Genomic DNA, 20,489 nt, shown 5'->3' with positions numbered 1-20,489 from the left:
GGCAGGGATGGCGAACGATGGGCACGCGTGCCAGTGGCGGCACGACAAAATAATTCGGGCACGCGTAAGTATAATATGCCAAGTAAAAACTGTTGGGACATAAAAAGGGGTACTCAGATAAGTCTGGCCGTACATGTTACGTTACCATCGTATTATTATTATTTTTAAAAAACTTAATGGCACGTTTACCAATAAAGATTTGCCATCCCTGATTTAGAAGCAAACAAGCATATGATTCACCTGATGGTAAGTGATTACACCACAGATGAACATCTGCAATACCAGGAGTCATAGGCCAAATGCATCTAGCAGTGCCTTTTGGATCGAAATATGCTCTATTTTTTAAAGTCGCCAGGTCGCATCTATCCAGAAATGCTACTGGCAGCAATTAGTTCTAAAGTTTAATAGTACATGATAAAAAAATGAAAATTATTATCAGTCTATAAAGAATACCATTACTGCTCCATCTCTAATACCTAGAACTGAAGAATACGGAGGAAGTTCTCGAAATTTAAAGAAAGGAGGTGGTAGTGTGCATTAAAAATAAAACCCACTTTTGGCACAACAAAGCCAAAATTAGCACATTTAATATAGCGTCGCAAAATATACAATACGCATTTAGAACTAGCTTATAAATAGTTTTCGGCAGGTTCACGGTCTTTTGTACAGGAAAAATTAGAAAAAATAGTTATATTTATAATTTGTTAACATTTGTTTCGGGTTTGAGTGTTATATATACTCACACGCAAGACTTTTATATATGGACAAATTATTTTAAATTCACTTACAAGAATATATAATCATTTTGTCATAGCGTTACTAAATGAAACTACATTCTCGTCTTCACCTTTGCGGACGTTGTGCCATTAATAACTAATGTTTTCGCGAAAAATCCTGATTTTAGTTTTCTGATTTGCTGATCATTTTGTAGTTTAATAAGAGTATGGCGTGTGCGTGGATGTATTTCTGCCTGAAAGACAATGTTGCCGCTGCAACCAATTCTCTTAGAGTAGTAGTAGTGGCTTTAGGGCGCGTAATATTGAAAATTACTTTTTATTAATATTTATTTTGTTCGAAACTTACACTTTTTTTTATTTTACATGTACGGCTCAAATAACTTATTGTAGTGTTATTTCTAAGTAAATAAGTATGTGGTTTCATTTAGTAACACGATCTCAAAATGACCCTGTATAATTAATCAACAGCTTCAAAATTATTTAAATCATTCGCAAATCGTATGTGGCCAATATATTGAATTACAATCACTAGTATACATTTCATTATAATTATATTTCATAGTATAAATATTTTTATTATAATCTCTCTGGCTGAGAGACAGAGAACAAGTATCAAATATACGTCAGTCCAAAATGTAAGTAAAATGTATTCAGTAGTCTTTGAATATTGGACTGTGTAGAGCTGCCGATGGAGAAATGTGTGAGAGAGACAAAGCGATCGTGCGGCCTAAAGTCGTAGAGAATGACGCTACAAACCCGCAAAAAGAAAAGTATTTCACCACACAGTCGTTTCATCTCCCTCACTCGAGGCTCGTTTTGCAGGTGTCAACCTAAGTACATATTTGTAAAAGAGGTTCATTTTTCTAATATAATAATTATTATGAATAGACCCATTCTTCTCTAAATCTTTAAAAGGCTACATAATATTCAGAGAAAGAAAAATAAAGCGAAAAATCTATTTTTAGTTATAATTAGATTCCCAACAATGCCTACACTCGCCGCTGGAGTGTAGCTTCACAGTGTCAGCCGTGAGAATGATACACACCCGTGGAGCTGTAGCCGTCCCTCTCGCGCCACAGCGGCGAGCGACTCGCGCGGGCGCACACACATCGCACTAGTCTGAAGCCTCCCACAAACATACAGGGCCCCCCTATAGGTACAGCACTGGCTCGGCGCCAATCACGACAAATCAGTTTCATTATAGCTCCATCAGTATAAATACCATAAACTAGAATAGAGAAAGAAAAATCGACTAATATATTATACTGAGGGGACAACTTGTTTACATATTTTTGGTTACTGCCTTCCCTGACTATAGTTTAGGCGTTATTCCAAAAATTCTGGAAACATTATCATAATGATTCCAAAAACCAACAGTGTACGTATAGATAACTACACATAAGATACTAGTACCTTATTGTTTACAAATTGTTTGCAACACTTGCATTAAGTACACTATTATCTATGGTCAAGTCATTAGCGGGAAGATTCATAAGTAATTGCACCAAACTTCTAAACAGTTTACTTCAATCCCAATGTATTTAATCAACATCCTGCTTTGTTCTTGTTGCCCTGAGATAAGTTAACCTCGCAATCAAGTAACAGCCGTTTTCAATACACGATCCCAATCTCAATCTTCAATCCGATTCCGAGAATGAACCAATAACAATAATTCATTTGTAATCATGTCAAAAAAAATATCTAATTGGTCCATTGTTGAAATAAATCGAAAAAAAATACCATTGGGATTTATTAAAAATGGCGGTTTACCTATAGTTGAATTAAGATTTATTACTTTATTTGCCATTTAGACGTTTCGCATAATAACTTATTTTTGAGACTTCAACTACATAAAATTCATACGTTTTTATTAGTATATCAATATAGGCACGTTATAAAAAGGCATTCAAAATGTTCTGAGAAAAGACCACTCATTGGCACGGACAAGTAATTCGTATTTTTATAAATTGTATCACGTGAAATAATCAGAAGTATCATAACAAATAAGTGTATAACCAATTTTTCATAAAAACATAAAAAACTATTAAAATATTTAATATATTTTTCAAAAAATCTACGCCTCAAATTTTAAGACAATATTTTTATTTTTAAGATAATATTTAAGTAAAATCTTGTCACACGTATTTGTACGTCACCGGAAAATGACTTTCTATGAAAACGTCTTATCACGTCGTGTCATAAGATATCGTAGTATACAAAAGGCATATTTCTTTCACACCAACTTGCTACCATTAAGTAACAATAATAAATGCTATATAATAGGTTCGTTTGTTTAGATGCTACATTTAATTCTAAATAAGCAACACTTACTTTTAAGTAATCATAAAGCCTACACAAACATTAAGCATTTAAATTTATATGGGTTTTATATGAACAGGTAACTATTGTGATTTTCACATCATTTATAATTGATGAACTAGAAATATTTCAAATAGCAAAATAGCTAACAAGTTTATTATTTGTTACTAAAAATTCATATAAATACGCGTAAGTCACAACTTAAAATTATATAAATAAAATAAAATTATATAAAGAAAATATACGTTAGATAGTTTACGGCATGCAAAATTCAAGACGTCATGATACGTCTAGGCAATATTTATGAAAAGTAGGCACGTCACTATTTATTGTCTGGAGTCAATAAGAAATATATAAGCAACGCATACACTACACGATGTATACGAAAAGCGATAAATATAAAAAATCCATACGTCTATATACGTCATTACAATATCTGTATAAACTAGGCAACTATAACATACATAGACAACAGAGCCCTGATTCCCGAAGCCGCAAGAGACTTATACTTTGACAATGTAAACTTATGCGGCCGTGTTACCTTTATTGTCATGAAATTATCATAGAATGGTATTCTGTATGCCAATATCAAATCCCAAGAACGCGATGCGTTGCGTTAAATGCTTGAGTTTTGTTTATGCGGACTGTACTATATTTTTAACCAACCAACCGACCACCGCTGCTAAATCTTTGACGAAATTCACATCGGCCGCTTATGTAATAGTAAGTAATTATAAAATATAGTAACTATTGTACTATGCTATTGCATTGGGTATTATCTATAAAATAGTTGTATGTCGAGATAAATAAATAAAAAGTTTGGTTGACGTTACATTATGTACTGTCAAAATTGCCTCTAGCATAGAATCAGGACCCAGACCACTACGAATATAGAGAATAACTTATTCTTCGAGATTATTACCCACCTATAATATTGACATACTTCTTGACAGTTTTTAACTATTGAATTCAAATAGCCGAAAAACACCTTAATGCGTATGTAACGCAACGTACACGACGTACGCAGACGTTAGACGTATATAATGTGACGTACACAGACGTCGCGAGAACCATTATAAGTAGATTAGCAGAATGAGGACTCTCGTAATGTGGCTCGAGATAGCATAAAGAACATTCTTCTTTGCTTCAAAATAACTATTATTTAGGTCTTATTTCGCAATGTTCAAGTTAATATTCGTAACTTATAAGACAATAAAGCTCAATGACTAATTATGAACATTTATGACACATTAGATCGACTTAATAATTCTTGGATATTATTTCTGACGCTTTACTTTTCAAGTGATTCTTATTTTAAGAATTAACAAAAGACTAGATAGTAATTTTGTTCCTATGACTTTTCATATCCAAATATGCTTTCCTGTTAACTGGATAATTCCTCACAGTACATACATCATATATGTTAAAATTGAATATAAAACAAACTTTCACTTAAAATTGGTTAAAAATATATTTGAATATGTTTCAGGCGAATCTCTTCAAACACGGTCGCTTCTGTAATAATAATTTCTAAACTTCCATTTTGAAGTCGCACCTATAGTAAACTGAAGTAGATTTTATATCTCAACCATACTTAACCTCAGAGCCTTTGGCTCAAATTAACAATAAGAAACTTAACACAAAATTGAAGTAAATATATAAAAAGTGCACCCAGTGCAAAATAGAAATGCAATATTCACATCTCAGTACGTCAAAAGTTTAGGTAACGTTTTAAAAAGACAACCCTGACCCCAAAACAGGCAGTCAAAAATAAAATTAAAGAACCCAAAACATTAAGTAATTTAAATTTGAGAAGGACCAGGTAAATGCTGTTACTTTTACTCCCCTTATAGTATACCTATCCATTATTATAAATAGATAGATAATATATTGTGTAGTGTGTCTACTACCCCAAAAGTAATTCGACAAATATTATCCTTTAGTATTGTAACATTAGAAATCCATACACATCCCGTTTCTTAATGCAGGGCCGGTACTGGTAAATCAACCATTATCCGCCCCGTGGTCCTTCGAGCCGGACATTGCGTTCAGTAGTCTGTCTTGTTGGGTCCCTCCATATCCTCGGAGCTCTTCAGCAGCAGGTAGTAGCTGTACACGCAGAGGACACAGTATCCCACCACACCTGCAAAACATAACAGTATAGTGAGATGATTTGACGGACATCTCTCATTTTTATGGTCACAGGGTCACTATTATTTAAATAAAAATAGCAACGTGCTTATAAAAATATCAGCCCTGTATTATATACTGTCCCACTGCTGCACGGGCCTCCTCTACTACTGAGAGGGATTAGGCCTTAGTCCACCACGCTGTAGTGCGGATTGGTAGACTTCACACACCTTCGAAATTCCTATAGAGATCTTCTCAGATGTGCAGGTTTCCTCACGATGTTTTCCTTCACCGTTAAAGCGAACGATAATTCACAAATAATACACACATGATTTTATAAAAGTCAGAGGTGTGTGTTGGGATTTGAACCTGCGGTCATTCGTCTTGGCAGTCCGTTCCACACCTACCTAGGCTATCGCCGCTAACGTGGTTAGAATGCGGAAAAATAACAAAGTAATTATTGTGATTGGTTGAAAGACAAACACGTGTCTGACGTATTAGGCTCTCGATCAATCACGATTTTGAACGACTTCGACTTACGAGTCGCGTTGTTTAACACATTCTAAAAAAGGAAATTAAATATTTCTTTATTAATTTTTAATTCTACCATAGAAATCTGGTTGTTCTGAGGTTGATCCTAAAATTAATGATATTCTGTACTACTGTTAGGCACGGGTCACCTTCACTACTGAGAAGGATTAGGACTTGGTCCACCATGCTGACCTACTGCACAGACAGCCTTCAACATTCTTGTAAAGAATTCTTGGTATGTGGGTTTCCTCACGATATTTTCCTTCACCGTTAAAGCGAATCATTATAGATTATAAACAATACACATAACTTCAATAAGTCAAAGGCGTTTTGAACCTCTGTCTCGACAGCCCGTTCCATTTCCAACCATGTTACGAATTTAAATAACTTTATCTATCTGATAACTAAAGAACAGCAGCTTACCAAAGAACAGCACAGCTTCTAAGAACGAGAGGAAGATCTCGGAGCCGGAGCCGGACACGCCGTGCAGCGCCGCCATCACCACCGCGTACAGCAGCGCCGCCGCCGACAGCAGCAGCATGATGTACACCCACACCAGCAGCCCGCTCGACAGACGCTACAAGGGACATTTTATTGTCAAGAGTTATAGTTTCAAATTGGGTATCTAAATTGTTGGTATATTTGATACGCCTTGCTTAGAATTTAAAAGTCGGACAATACTTTGTCGCTATTTTTTCAAAGATAATTTGGTCAAAATAATCTTCTATAGTTATTGTCGTAATTAGTAATTCGTAAAAACTGCTAAAATCTTCTACAAAATACGTGAAAAATTTATTACATCACACAAAACACTACGACTTACAACGTGGCCCATTTGACGTTACTCTTTCATCTACATTCAGAAGATCAGACCTATGTCTAACAGTAAGTGGCGGGCCCAAAAGGACGGGAGACCCCAGGCAAAAACAAAAAAAAGACGATCGCAGTAAAAAAAACTACCCCGGTTTTAAATTTCCCGGCACGGCTCCCCCTAAGGCCGCCTTTACCAGCTGTGGAGCGGTACTGAAACGTCGAACATACCTTCAACACGGAGAAGAGCAGTAGCAAGGCAAGCAAGACGTGCATGACGGAGAGCACGGCGACTCCGACGGCGATGCGGTACCACGCCGAGTACAGACCGTCGCCGGCGTCCTCCGCCGTGCCCACGTACGAGCGCGCCTCCTCCGCGAATATCGAGCACACGATCATCATCACCAGCGACACCGCCTGCGGTACAGACGTAAACACATCGTCAAATCTTTAGTGTACACTCCTCCAGCTCGTTAGGTTTAGTCTCCCTGTGGGTGCGGGTTGTCTGGACGTGGTCGCTTCTATTGTTGCACGTATTTAAAAAATATGATTAACAATTATATGGTGTAAAGTAACGTGTTCTCATTCGTTCAAGATAAGGCGCGAATGTTTGTCAAAATGTTTACGTTTGGATGTTTGTTAGGAGTGGACGCAGAAACAGCTGAATAGATTTGGATGAAATTTGACATAAGACCATGTCTTAGATTAACATATGGGCTACTTTTTATGACGCTGCATTGGAATCGTACAGATGGCACTGTGAATCGCTATTTAATGACTTTTGTAACGAGACCTAGTGCACTATAGAATGTAAATTAAAATGAAAAAATGAAATTATACACAAGGGGGACCAACGATTGGGCGGACCCGGGCTGATTTTAGTTTGGGGGCCTGACTAATTAATCAAGTCATTGTCATCTTGTAAAAAAACAATTTACAATACTGATATAGGTATTGCAAGGTACACTAAAAAAGAGGCTAGCAAAATATATTATTTATTTAACATGACAGAGACACCACATTAAAACTAAAAGAAATAGTTGTAAAATAAATCAACAGCTGTTTATTATGTGTTAACTATTTATACTACACTAATATAAACTTTTTCTTTTTTATTTGATGTAGTGTGTACGGTCTTTAATGGGGACTGGGGTCCAGGGCTACAACCCAAAAGCCTTTATGTACATCCGCGGCTGATTATACACACCAAAATAAAAGTCATAAAAATGGGCATAGTAACAAAGAACTAAGCCACAAACTCCTCGAACTAAGTCATAAAAAAATTGTCACCATTAATGTCAGATTCATTATTTCCTACATTTACAACTGACCAAGACACATCAACTGTTATTACATTAATTACTAGCCGTCTTATACCAACCACATAGTCGAACAAAGAAATATTTTAATAAAACATCAATATCTGAAAAAATGGACCAATCAAAATAAGGCATTTGTAAGCGTGTCAAAAAATCTTTGTTCTGATGGGTCCATTTTTGAGATAGATCGAATATGCGATTAGGATAATTTATTGAAAACGACGGAAAGATAAGAGACGACATGACCTGCCATTTCAAATCTACAAATCTTCGTATAACAAATGAGAAATAAAATATCTCATCAGATTATATGTAGAGCTTATCAACTGATTTCAAGATTAAACACTATTTTCGCCACGTGCATTAAAACTGTGTGTCAAAAATGAAACAATGATAAATTCTGCGTACTGGCAGGGTCTATCAAAAGATAGATACAATATTTTTTTTCTACGTGCACAGGAAAATGATCCAACTGCACCTGATGGTAAGTGGAGGAGGGTCTAATAGAATATTCACTGACGAGAGATGATTACCCCTCAGCAGTCGACACAATTATGCCGGCCTGTTGGAACCGGATATACACAGGCTGATCTCTGAACGCGACACACTTACATACGTGAGCTACTATGGCGGGTTTTAACACCTTGTTTACGGTGGTCGCTATCCGAATGACTATAAAATATATCCTACGACGAGCAAATTCAACCTACATGGTGCATTAAAACCGGCAGTTTCCTGAGTAATTAATCTAACTCAGACGTAATGATTAGGCCAAATCATTTCTTCATTGAATAAAATTATTATTGCCTTGACCCCACAATGAAGTTGAATAAAAACACATGGGAAAGAGTTTTTAAATATTTACCATGACTTTAGAGAACTACATTTGTAAATGGGATACTTGAAAAGAGTGTTACTAAAATTTTTAAGTTATAATGCCTGCAAGACTAACCAGATGCATAACGCCGATGAACTTGGCGCCGACCTCCAGCCCCATGCACCAGCAGAACGAGGTGACGTGCAGCAACGCCATCTCCGCCTCTGTCTGTTCAGCTACCGGCCTGGAACACCACAAAATTATCATAAATATATACTCAAAAATTACAGTCCCTATTAAGAGCTGAAATTATAACGATCTTAATTTCTAGCCACGAATCAATCGATTTAAAGATTAATATACAGATCATCTACTATGAGAGGACACTATGAAGGGTAAAGGGCCAATTGCTCTCACAAAATACAGGTCCAATTAAGATTAGAAATCGAATTTGGTAGCTGTCAACAGCCGACCACCCGCTAGACTACAAATCATTGAACCACCATACCTGACCAATAATTTATGTAACGTTTTCTTACACAATATTGTAATTGATAAAGACCAGTGATCGCCTAATAGCTCGCGTCAAGACTACCAATAAAACGCAGCCACACAACTTGCTCGCTGTTGGCAGCAGATTATAGTTGGATTTCCCTGGTAATTAACGTTTATTTGACTGTCACAACGTCAACTCGTTCCCTCAGCATTTAAACACATAAATCGCAAACCAGACGAAGCAGTGGGTAAAGGCAGGAATGTGAATTACTCAGGGCTTCACTTATTGCCTGCAACGCTCAGCAATAAAACGATATAAATACAAAACTAACAATTTCTGTAATACCGTAATACAATGACGCACGCCTTATAATTGGGAAACAAATACTTTTACACAAATAACAAATCATTGCGACAATGTGACGTTAATAGAAAACCAGAACAGAAAAGATGAATATTGAAAATAGTTAATTACCAACAAGATGTATTTTTCGAGTAAGCGTAACAACTATTAGTAAAATACTTTTGTTAATAACAATTGTCATTAAAACAATAATTACAAACATCGTGATACAATCAACAGTGTTCCTATACGATATTTAAAAGATTTAAAAACAACCTAAATCAATTGCGGCTACTCTTGAATTAATATTATATTTGTACTTATCTGTTATTTGGGTAAACCAATTAATAAAGATTAATATAATTAAAAGGTAGATTTTCCGTATTCATGCTGAGTAATGTGGTGTTGGTCGATAGTAATTTAAATAGGGTTAAGATTATTCTTGTAGAAAACTACTTTTACAAAAGGTAGTAAAAAAGAATATTCTAACTAAAATAAAATTTTAACACCAAGTAGAAAACACAGATGAACAAAAAATTCAAAAGTAAACAAAATTAAATACTTTCATTTTAGAAAAGACTGCTAATGATAAAATATAGGGTCACTCACTGTCCGTTGTTGTAGGCCATGGTCGACATTATGACTGAGGTCCAGATAACGTCGCTTCGCGCATCGCTCAGTCAACAAAAACCCGGCCTGAGTGAACTTTTTGCGCGAACAAGATATATGTACAACACGTAATTACGATATCGTGGTGTAAAGAGCGAGAAATGGGCGATTTGATACGGGGCTTCCCAGATTGTGTAGGTAAATACCAGATCTCAATATTGAAATGAAACAGAGTCGGTGCACTGTTGCTTTACTCGAATTTAAAACAAATTAGTTATAGACATTCAAGGTACTTATCACCTAATAAAAATATTACTGTATTCGTTTTGATGCTCATTAGGTTGGATATTGACTATAATAAAGTTTTTGGATTGGCGAATATGCGCATGCTCGTATACAGATAAATATATTATTGATATCAAAATTACACATTAAAATACCGCAACATGATTCGATTGAAGGAAAGGAATATTTGATAGCTGTGCGAAATGCGCGCAGCATTTTCCCAAATTTTTTAGCTGCTTTGAAGACAGCTATAAACGACATAATAATTACTGCTCTCAAAGACTAAACGGTAACTAAAGACGTATAACGAGTGAAGCAAACATCAAAATCAAAATTGCTAATAAAATTGAGGGAATATACCACCACCACGCCATTTCCACACATCTTACACCACTCCCGAGTATCCCGTTAGCGAATGATCAAGGACAGCCTCGTTCCCATTACATTAACTATGGACTACTGACTGTAATGCTCTTATTAACGACACATCTGTGCTTTGTCTCGGCGAGGGCAATTATCAAACGGGTATTCGATAATTGCTTAGTGTGTGAGATCGCCCCTTTGAGCTATTGGCTACGTACTGCCTGACAGACGCTGGTTTCAATTCTCGGGGCCAATAACTATCATAGGAGTTTTCCATTTAAAAGATGCTTTGGTAGATAAAGACTAAAAGAACTCTTGTTTGAGATGTCTAACAATGTATAGATATAATGATAAATTCATGAAGATTTAGACCTTCTAATTATGAATATTTGAAATAAACACTGTTTTGATTACATTTTAATTTGATGTCCGTCTGTCTATTCGAAACATATGCGATGCCTTACAATAAACGTATCAAGTACTTAGATTAATTGAGGAACGTCTGGGAGCTCATCAGTATTAATTATAACCAAAAATTTGAATTTATACGACACTATTCGTAATAGTTGGAGTATATACAGCCTGTGGACTGATTGCCAAAGATTCAAGTAATATTTTACTTGAGTTTCCTAGCACCGATTTGCCAGAGATAGAATTCTTCAAGGGTTAACACCTAAAAGAAAAAAATACGGACGCGTAGACTAATCTCAATGAAGAAATTTAAATGTGGGGAAACATTTATTTAACCTAAAGTCATATTCGAATGGTTTTATTAAAAGTGCTGAATGTAGCGTCTGGCTCATTGCACATACCAGAAACAAGTTTGGCAAGCTTGTAGAATTAGTAATAGCGCTGGTGCCTATCCTTTCGGTATTAGAAGCGTGAGCTTCTGGTATAAATCAAACAGTCCATTATGTCTGGGAGGCGGGCCTCTGTTAAATGCTATAAATAGCTGTCCTTACATTCTGGTAACCTTGGGACGAATCAGAATTCACAACGCAAATTAAGGCCAGCTGAGCAACGAATTGCTCGGGCATTTTTCTACTTATAATATGGCTTGGTTTTGTCTATTTTTATCGCCAAGCAAAATATGCTAGCACTTAACTGTGAATTAGAAGCGGCGATTGCCTAGTTGGGTGTGGAACGGACTGCCAAGACGCATATCCGAAGGTTCAAATCCCAAGGGCACACACCTCTGACTTTTCTAAAAAATCATGTTTGTATTCTTTGTGAATTTATTGTTCGCTTTAACGGTGAAGAAAAACATCGTGAGGAAACCTGCACATCTGAGAAGTCCTCTATAGGATTTTCGAAGCTGTGTGAAGTCTACCAATCCGCACTAGGCCAGCGTGGTGGACTAAGGCCTAATCCCTCTCAGTAGTAGAGGAGATCCGTGCTCAGCAGTGGGCAAGTATATAATACAGGGCTGATATTATTGTTATTATAACTGTGGATATAGAATGGGGTTACAGTCAGTATAGTTTCTGAGGGACATTCCATCTAATATCTGAAGGTAAAGAGCGTAGTGCAACAGCCTTTAATACTTTGTTATTCAATGTTCTATTTGGACGTTAACCGCTTTACGTAGTTTAATCTTTAAATTTTATCTAGTGCAGATATTCGCAGTAATGAGAATAATTTTGCACTAAGAATAAAACACAGAGTTTTCATCGATCTTATCTCCGGCCCATAATAATAAAAAAAATAGTAATAGAAGTGACCCTATAGCCATATTGGGCAGTAATTCCAATTTTGGCTATCTGTAACCAGATTTAAAATCTAACACAACAGATGATTCACGGCCCAATAACTGCCAATAGACATTATTTATTTCTTTTGATATCATTGTAGTGATCTAATTATTTACCATTGACATTGTTTATGCGTTTCGAATGAGACAATACCGGCATTGTTTATTCATCCTCTACATTATATTAATATGGGTTTGTCAATGTGGATTGTGGACACACACACTTATCGAAAAACCCAAGCGCCGGGCGCGTGCACTCCATATCAATTACATATCTGCGACATGCTTAAGCAGTGAATACCGTTACGCGATTTGTAGAACTCGCATCATTGTTATAAAACAAGGCAGCACGATATTCAACCTCATGGTAGTGGTCTAAAAAGAATTGTGTATTACCAATGACTCGCACGGAGAAAAATCGAAATTTCTGTCAATCTGAACAATGTAAACTTTCTACTGCTACTGGTACATTTGACCATATATTATATTGTTTGCATGTCTTTCTAAAATTTCCTGAATTATTTTTTATTTTTTTGAAAATACTTCTTACATTCTGTTCCTTAAACCTCGAATGTACTTACTTGTACTACCACCTCTTTTAACTTAATTAACAGCGGTTAATGTTTTTTTTTATTGCTGCTTGAATGACGAAACGAGTTTCCCGACCGCCTGATGGTAAGCGATACGATTGGCCATAAATAGTAGAAACACCATCCAACACCTTTAATTACAAAGTATTGTTTGGTATTCCACTGCGCTCGCGATCCTGAGACATGAGAAGTCTCATTATGTCCAGTAGTTACACTGGCTACAATTTTCTTCAAACCGGAACACAACAGTAACTACACACCACTGCTTGGCTGCCGAAATAGACATTGCGGTGGTACCTACCTAGACGGATACTCACATATGGTAGGTCTCACGAATAATTTAATTTATGTGATTTCAAATATCATTGCTACGACCCGCTTGTAAGTTTTGCATCAACATTTGGGCAGCCTTAGTCTAGAGTCTAGACATAATTATTCAGACAAAAATCCTTCCATCATGACAAGATACCTTCTGGACAACGTCTACATTCGTCGACAGTTGGATTTACAATGTACCAGCTTACTATAAGGTTCAGCTTTTACAATTAATGAAATCTTAATAATAATAATAATAATAGAGCCAATGAATAAATAATTAAACAGTGTGCAGCTTCTATTCGCTAACATTTAAAAATATATTTTTTATGAAGCACAGTGAAGTGCTTTAAATAGAAAATTCCGGGCAAATTTAATTCTGTTTATAAATTATCAGATGAAGTACACGTCTTCTGATTGTTTGAAAACACTGACGAAAGTCAATAGAGTTCAAACTGGCTTAATTTATTCCGGTCACTTTGCCACGGCTCATGCCAAAACAAAAGAGAAACGTTTTTTGAAACATCACGTCACTCGCGTGTTTGTCGAGTTGGTTTTATTTGCATGCATGGATTAATCGTGTAAGAGACTATGCTAATTTACTACTTTAGTAGTATCTACTATTAATAGAGCGCAATAGTTGATAGTTCGTACAATTCAAATTCAAATTCAAAATTCAAATAGTTTATTACAAAACAGACTTACAAAAAAGCTTAAAATATACAAAAATAAATAAAATTACAGGAAATTATATGTAACAACGCAAATAACCAGTGGTACCCAAACTAGGCAAGGCCTGTAATATAACTTTTGCTCGCGGCTCCGCCCGAGTGTTAAATTTTTTACAAGATAAAAGTCCCGCTTTATATTTACCCGGTATAAATAAGGCTATAGAACTTAGGGATAATGTAGCTTATTACCAGTAAAAAAAATCAAAATTGGTTTAGTAGTTTCCGAGATTAACCCGTTCAAAAAAACTAGTCAGCTTTATATGTTAGTATAGATTAATCATACAAAAACAATACACATAATTATCTATAAGAAACTGCATGTATCCAAAGTAGTAAAAGTAGAAAAAATATATTTCTTTTTGTTTATAGAAAATCTTATCAATTCGCATTTTCATCTCATTATGCTAATTCATAACATGCATTAATAGATAACATGCTATATGTGTACCAGTGTAAAAAATAAAGTTCATATTTAAAAACAAAACAATTGTTCTATCTTTGCTAAATCTTAAAACATATAAAAGGATTCCACTTGTCAGTTACAATATGGTCACACTATAAATGCCACTAAAGTTCAATATAAGATAGCAGAGTTAAACACACTTGACCTCTAAATATTGCTTACAACCATAAAACAATTGAAAGTTCAAATTAATTACAGTTCTTACCAAGTAATCTAAATTGTTCTGGATGGAAATGTGGCTTAGGTTGGCTGCTTAGATTCTGAAAAACAAATTATATCATTCTACTACAGATTTCATTTAAAATATTTTGTTAAATATAAATATTTCTTTATATCATATCATAAAGAAGTAAATATTTTTTTTATTTGTGTTTACATAATTGTTATACTTTGCTAACACTATATTGCAACTAATTGGAAAACACATTTATTTCCATTATAATTAAACATCCCTGCCTCAATAGCGTTGTTGTATTATGGTATAATTAAAGTGCTAAGTTCTCTGGTTCAATCCCCAGGTTAGGCAAAGTGATATTGTGTATTTCAACTCAGCATCAGCCCAGAGTGTTGGAATTTGTACACAATATGATATACCCCTTCTATAGCCTGTATCAACTAATGGGACGAAATACACACAGCAAAAAGTGGGTGCACCAGTGGTGCCTCAGTTTACCCCTTAGGCGATAAAAGGCGGGAGTATATGTGTGCATATATAATTAAAGAAAAATAATCATTTGCTGACCTTATAATGTTATCAGTTAAGAATGTCAGTTATATTAGGCCTATGATAGTGCGGACTGTAGTATAAAATAAAAATATACAGTTTATCATCAGAACACAAACAACATAATCATTACAAACAGATAACATAAATCCACATTACATATTAACAAGACAGCATCATTAAAGTATATGAGATCCTTTTTGCGCATTAAACTCTGTACAGCATATGAGTTTTAATTTCTTTTTTTATATTATGGGTGCCACCATTTATTCATCAGTAATTTTGCCAATGTCAAGTAATAATAGCAGATATAATATAAAAGAGACTACAAAATCAGGTAATCAATAAAACAACTTCATTGACAGTCATTAAATCTATAATAATATATAAAAAAGCGGCTATACCCTAATTGGTTGTGGAACGGACTGCCGAGACGAATGACCGCAGGTTCAAATCCCAAGGCCACAACCCTGTGACTTTTCTAAAAAAATAAGTGCGTATTCTTTGGGCATTATCGCTAGCTTTAACAGTAAAGGAAAACATTGTGAGGAAACTTGCATACCTGAGAAATTCTCTATTAGGAATGTGTGAAGTCTACCAACCCGCACTAGGCCGACTTGGTGGACTAAGGCCTATTCCCTCTCAGTAGTAGAGGAGGCCCGTGCCCAACAGTGGGACAGTATATAATACAGGGCTGATATTATATTATTTTTTAATATATAAAGATGAAGTTTGTTTATTTGAATACACTAATCACTGGAACTACTAAACCAAGTTTTTTTAACTTATATGAGATTACATTACTCCTAAGTGCTATAGGTTAGTTTTTATCCTGGGCAAATATAAAGCGGGACTCTTATTGCAGAAAACTTATTTGTACCGGTGGGAAGCATAAGCTATATTTAGATAAAATATTTTAATTTTAAATTAGGATCTGTAGCTTGTTACTGGTAAAATAAATATGCAATAAAAGCTGGTTCGCACTACTATATAAAATCAACAGGAAATAATTCCCTATAATCTATAACTTTCCTTTCCATACCAAAAGGTCAGTCATATTCATCTAGTATTTTGGATGGTAGTTATCACTTAGGTACCATTGGAACCCACATACTAATTTAAATTTAAAAACTCTAATTTATTTTTCTATTTCATACACAAAGTACTTTACTCAGTAGACTTCAACAGATCAAGTCAGTCTTAGAAGTGCTAGGAACGTACCAAGTTTTTGGCGATTTTGGTTTTTTAATTTAAGAAAAAAAAATACATTGTTTTAATCAGGAAAGGTAATCATTGAAAACAATTTTTGCTAATTAGATTGACGGTTTGCCAAATTAAATTTCTACTATTTAGTAATTTAGCTGTTTTAACATAAATCAAATTTATTTTGTTTATCGATAATTTTAAAAACAGAATACTCACTGATAGATCACTCACAGTACGTAAATATAATGTATACAGTATAGCAACCACCAACCAGTTCGCACTTCACTATTAGTTTTTTTATCAAAATGAGCACAATTAATTAATTATGTTTTGACTACTAACGTTACCGTTATGCAAAAGCAAAACTAAACGGCGCTTGTTTATTTGTGCGATTTCCCGGGGTTTGACAATATTATTGATGAAAGGTAATGGTTATATTCCTTCCCTTTGATTGACGATTTGACGACTGACGTCAAATGAAAATTGAAAACCTTGGGATCTCAAATCACACAAATGCAAAACATAGAATCCAGAAAGAAATGGCAATATTATTAATCTCGTGTAGTGTAAAGAGGACAAAAGATGATAGGAACTACATGTAAATTACTGACGTCATCACGTTTTTCGGTCTACGCAGAATCTGTTCTTGAACAAAAATGTAATGTAAGTATTTTTTTTTTTAATTTCTAAAGCTAACCAACCCACTTATTACTTTAACAACAAGAAATTGATATAAAATATTATGAGCTCAGGTTCGTGTCCATTTGAAATCCAATTATTATAGTTTGTTCAGAAAAAAAACCGTCACGTCGTGGCCGAAAAGTGAACTAACTTTCGAATTTTACATAGCAACCCTTTCCCGCCATTAGGCAAATGTTAAACTCATTAGTCATTTGTCTTGTCGTATTGCCTTGTTATAAAGGATCTTGCGAGTCGTTTTTAAGGTTTTTTGTATAGAAACAAACTAGAATTGAACAAAAGAGGTAATTAAGCACAGTAGCGACCTCAAATTCCGACGACGGTTCTCTTTCTGAACAGACTATATGCATTGTCAGTAAAGTATGTACAAAAATAAATACAAATACCTATTTACTTTGATAGATATTTATATAAGCAAAAGCCTATTAAAATTAAATTCATGTATTACATTAAATTAATTCGCCTAGACTCTAGAGAAAGCTTATATAAGCATAAAAAAACATAGGCAAATAAAAAAAACCTTTAATAACAATATAATTTATAAATAAAAACTGGTAGGACCAAAATAGTCTCATTACCAAATTGAATCACATATTAAATATTTTATAAAACTTTGCTAACAATATCACAATAATTTATCATACTAGGTAAGTTCCCGTAGGTATAAAATTCATATAACATTTAGGTAGGTAAGTACTGGAAAACTTATTTATACCTTATTTCAAAAATTTTAAGTTTTCAAGTTATACCTTAGTAACTTAATCACCACAACAAATTCATAACTTCAGTTAGGTAGTTAATATCCTATTACAAGACCGAATCACAGCATTTTTCAATGCACTACAAAACATGATCATCAGTCTTCACAGAGTGATAGAGCCTTGCAGAGTGTTGGAATTGAACTTCATCTTCCTCGTACATTATTTGTTTGTGTCGGCTGTGGACTACGATGATGCAGTATACTGATATGACTGGAAAAAATCGAAGATTTATTGAAGTACTATCATATTAGTTAAGGTAATGGAACCAGTCTTGGATAGTACCTATGATGCATAGGTACTCTTCAAAAGATGGATGGATAGATGGTTTTTACGATTTGGTGGCAAATACAATTTGAGTGCCCGTATAAAACGAATGCATATTATTTCTAAAACATTAAAAATATCTCTCAAGTTTTCATATTAGTAACATATAATATCAAATACACTGATTCTAAAAAGGGTGATTTATTATCAGTAAGTATCAAAAAATATATAAGCAGTAGAATTAAATTGATATTAATTAACATTAGGTACTCACACGACCTGCCTAAATGGACTACAATAATTATGATCTCCACTTCCAGCAGCGTGCCGGAGTCCTGCATCACCAGACTGATGCCTGTGAGACTCATCAGGAAGAATATAGCTGTCATTATACCCGTCACTATCGTCCATGGTAGCGTCAGCGAAGCTAATTTCTGGAACAAATACAGAAATAATTATTTTTTGTGGGCAAAGGTAGTCTTTAAACGGATTTGTATATTTTATAGACTCTTCTATCTTAGACCACATTTTGGACTTACAGAAAGGCAAATTTTTAATGTAATATAAACTTTCGCGCACAGCCGGCTATGACCAAAACTGACGCTTAGATTACATACCATTTATCTGGGAGCAGCATGTACAGTGATATTCTGGGCGAACGAAACCTAATTACCTTATAAGCCGCAACGATAAGCAGTATGGAGCATATAAGATGCGTGCCGCTGACGGACGCGGCGGTAATGTATAGCACCAGCTTGTGCACGGACACATTGCCGTCCTTCCCCAGCGGCGCCAGAGTCACCAGCAAGCAGTACACCGTCAGCTCGAGCAGGGCCCATATCTGGATATAACAACAGCTTTACGTTTGTTATTCTGTAATTGGTACATATTTAAAACGTTGTCTAATGCAAGAATAATTTGCATGATAAAATATAAGTCCTTGTAAAGTCTTTGTAATGATATTATTTTGCAATATATAACATCGAAAAGGTGACAGACTCTGATAAATATCTTGTCTGTGCATCAAACACGATAATTACACGAGCACCTTATAATTTGTAGTGAGCAATATTGCAAGAACGATATTGCTATCTCGTCTCGACGAAAAGTTAATTACTTCAGGGCAAGATTCAAGACCATCAATAGCAATAATAAAACAATTACCTACAAACTAGGTTATCGCCGATAACATCTTGGAATGTTATTGTTAATAAATTTGAATTCTAAGAAACTAGGTGAGATGAAATAAAATGAAATAAAAACATAATACCTTCTTGTAACTTTCAGAAATCTGGCTAATTAATTAGACATATGAAGTCACATCATTAAATTAATTAGGTTTTAATGTTTTTTTAATTTCCAGTCACGACAAATCTATATACACTTAAAATAACAATGACATCAAGACGCATATTAAAAGATTTAATTTAATTGTATTATAGAAAAAACAAGATAAATATTCAAGGCTGTACCTACCAGGTAGATTAATTGGTACTTACTGACGACAAATAACCGATGATTAATGTGCCGGTATGTAAATTCGCACAGAAACAACATTTCTTTACCATAGGCACACCCATTTTTTAATCTTTACATCTAAACGGAGATATGACGGCGCTAATTTTATGTGAGTTTCACATGTTTTAAATTTAGCAGCGTTTCACACGTCCGCATCGCTTCAAGGGTATGTTATCACTGATACAATACTGGCGGCCATGATTTTGTATAAGATAAAAATACTACACAACATTATGTAGCTACTTCGCAACTATGTTATCTTATCCGTATAATCGCGATTTATGTTCAATAAAGGTTAATTATTGTGGTAATAATTTTCAATTAATGTATCAACAATTTGTACTTAGATGTATGATGTCATTGTACATCAGTTAGAGTTCCAAGAAGTATCTGCGAAATCTACTAACCAAATATACGTATACATTGCAAGTATTATAGTTATATATTTTTTATGAGTATTTCTGTGACATAATATAATTCGTTTAGGATAATTAATAAATCTTCACAATTGCGTGCTCTTGCGATTGAACCAGCGAACAATCGTCTTGGCAATCCATCCACTCTCAAATAGGCTATCGCCTTTTTACCGAATATGGAAACTATAAATTTTTTCTAAGTCACTGCTCCATGCACGAGAGTCTGAGCAAGAATACTAATCCTAGAAAAAAAACAATTTCTATTGACATTATTTAAATAACAAATGAACATTA

The 20,489-nt window shown here is 34.7% G+C and overlaps 2 protein-coding genes across 2 annotated transcripts; both read right to left on the bottom strand.

The window, feature by feature from the left end:
• Window positions 1-554: 554 nt before the first annotated feature.
• Window positions 555-17,049, bottom strand: LOC115446151. Its single transcript, XM_030172716.2, has 5 exons — window positions 16,754-17,049; window positions 8,799-8,907; window positions 6,759-6,944; window positions 6,141-6,294; window positions 555-5,199 (listed from the first exon to the last, which is right to left on the bottom strand). Exons 2-5 carry the CDS (start codon window positions 8,877-8,879, stop codon window positions 5,105-5,107), a joined length of 516 nt encoding a protein of 171 aa, XP_030028576.1. The 5' UTR covers window positions 8,880-8,907; window positions 16,754-17,049; the 3' UTR covers window positions 555-5,104.
• A 691-nt stretch (window positions 17,050-17,740) lies between these two features.
• LOC119188983 lies at window positions 17,741-19,958 on the bottom strand. The gene is made up of 4 exons (XM_037437386.1): window positions 19,761-19,958; window positions 18,935-19,102; window positions 18,536-18,695; window positions 17,741-18,207 (listed from the first exon to the last, which is right to left on the bottom strand). Exons 1-4 carry the CDS (start codon window positions 19,839-19,841, stop codon window positions 18,077-18,079), a joined length of 540 nt encoding a protein of 179 aa, XP_037293283.1. The 5' UTR covers window positions 19,842-19,958; the 3' UTR covers window positions 17,741-18,076.
• Between the last annotated feature and the right edge of the window lie 531 nt (window positions 19,959-20,489).

This window comes from Manduca sexta, chromosome 11 (assembly GCF_014839805.1).
Source record: "Manduca sexta isolate Smith_Timp_Sample1 chromosome 11, JHU_Msex_v1.0, whole genome shotgun sequence".
NCBI classification, from domain to species: domain Eukaryota; kingdom Metazoa; phylum Arthropoda; class Insecta; order Lepidoptera; family Sphingidae; genus Manduca; species Manduca sexta.
The sequence above is the reverse complement of the archived record's forward strand: the minus strand, read 5'-3'. Positions and strand labels throughout refer to the sequence as shown.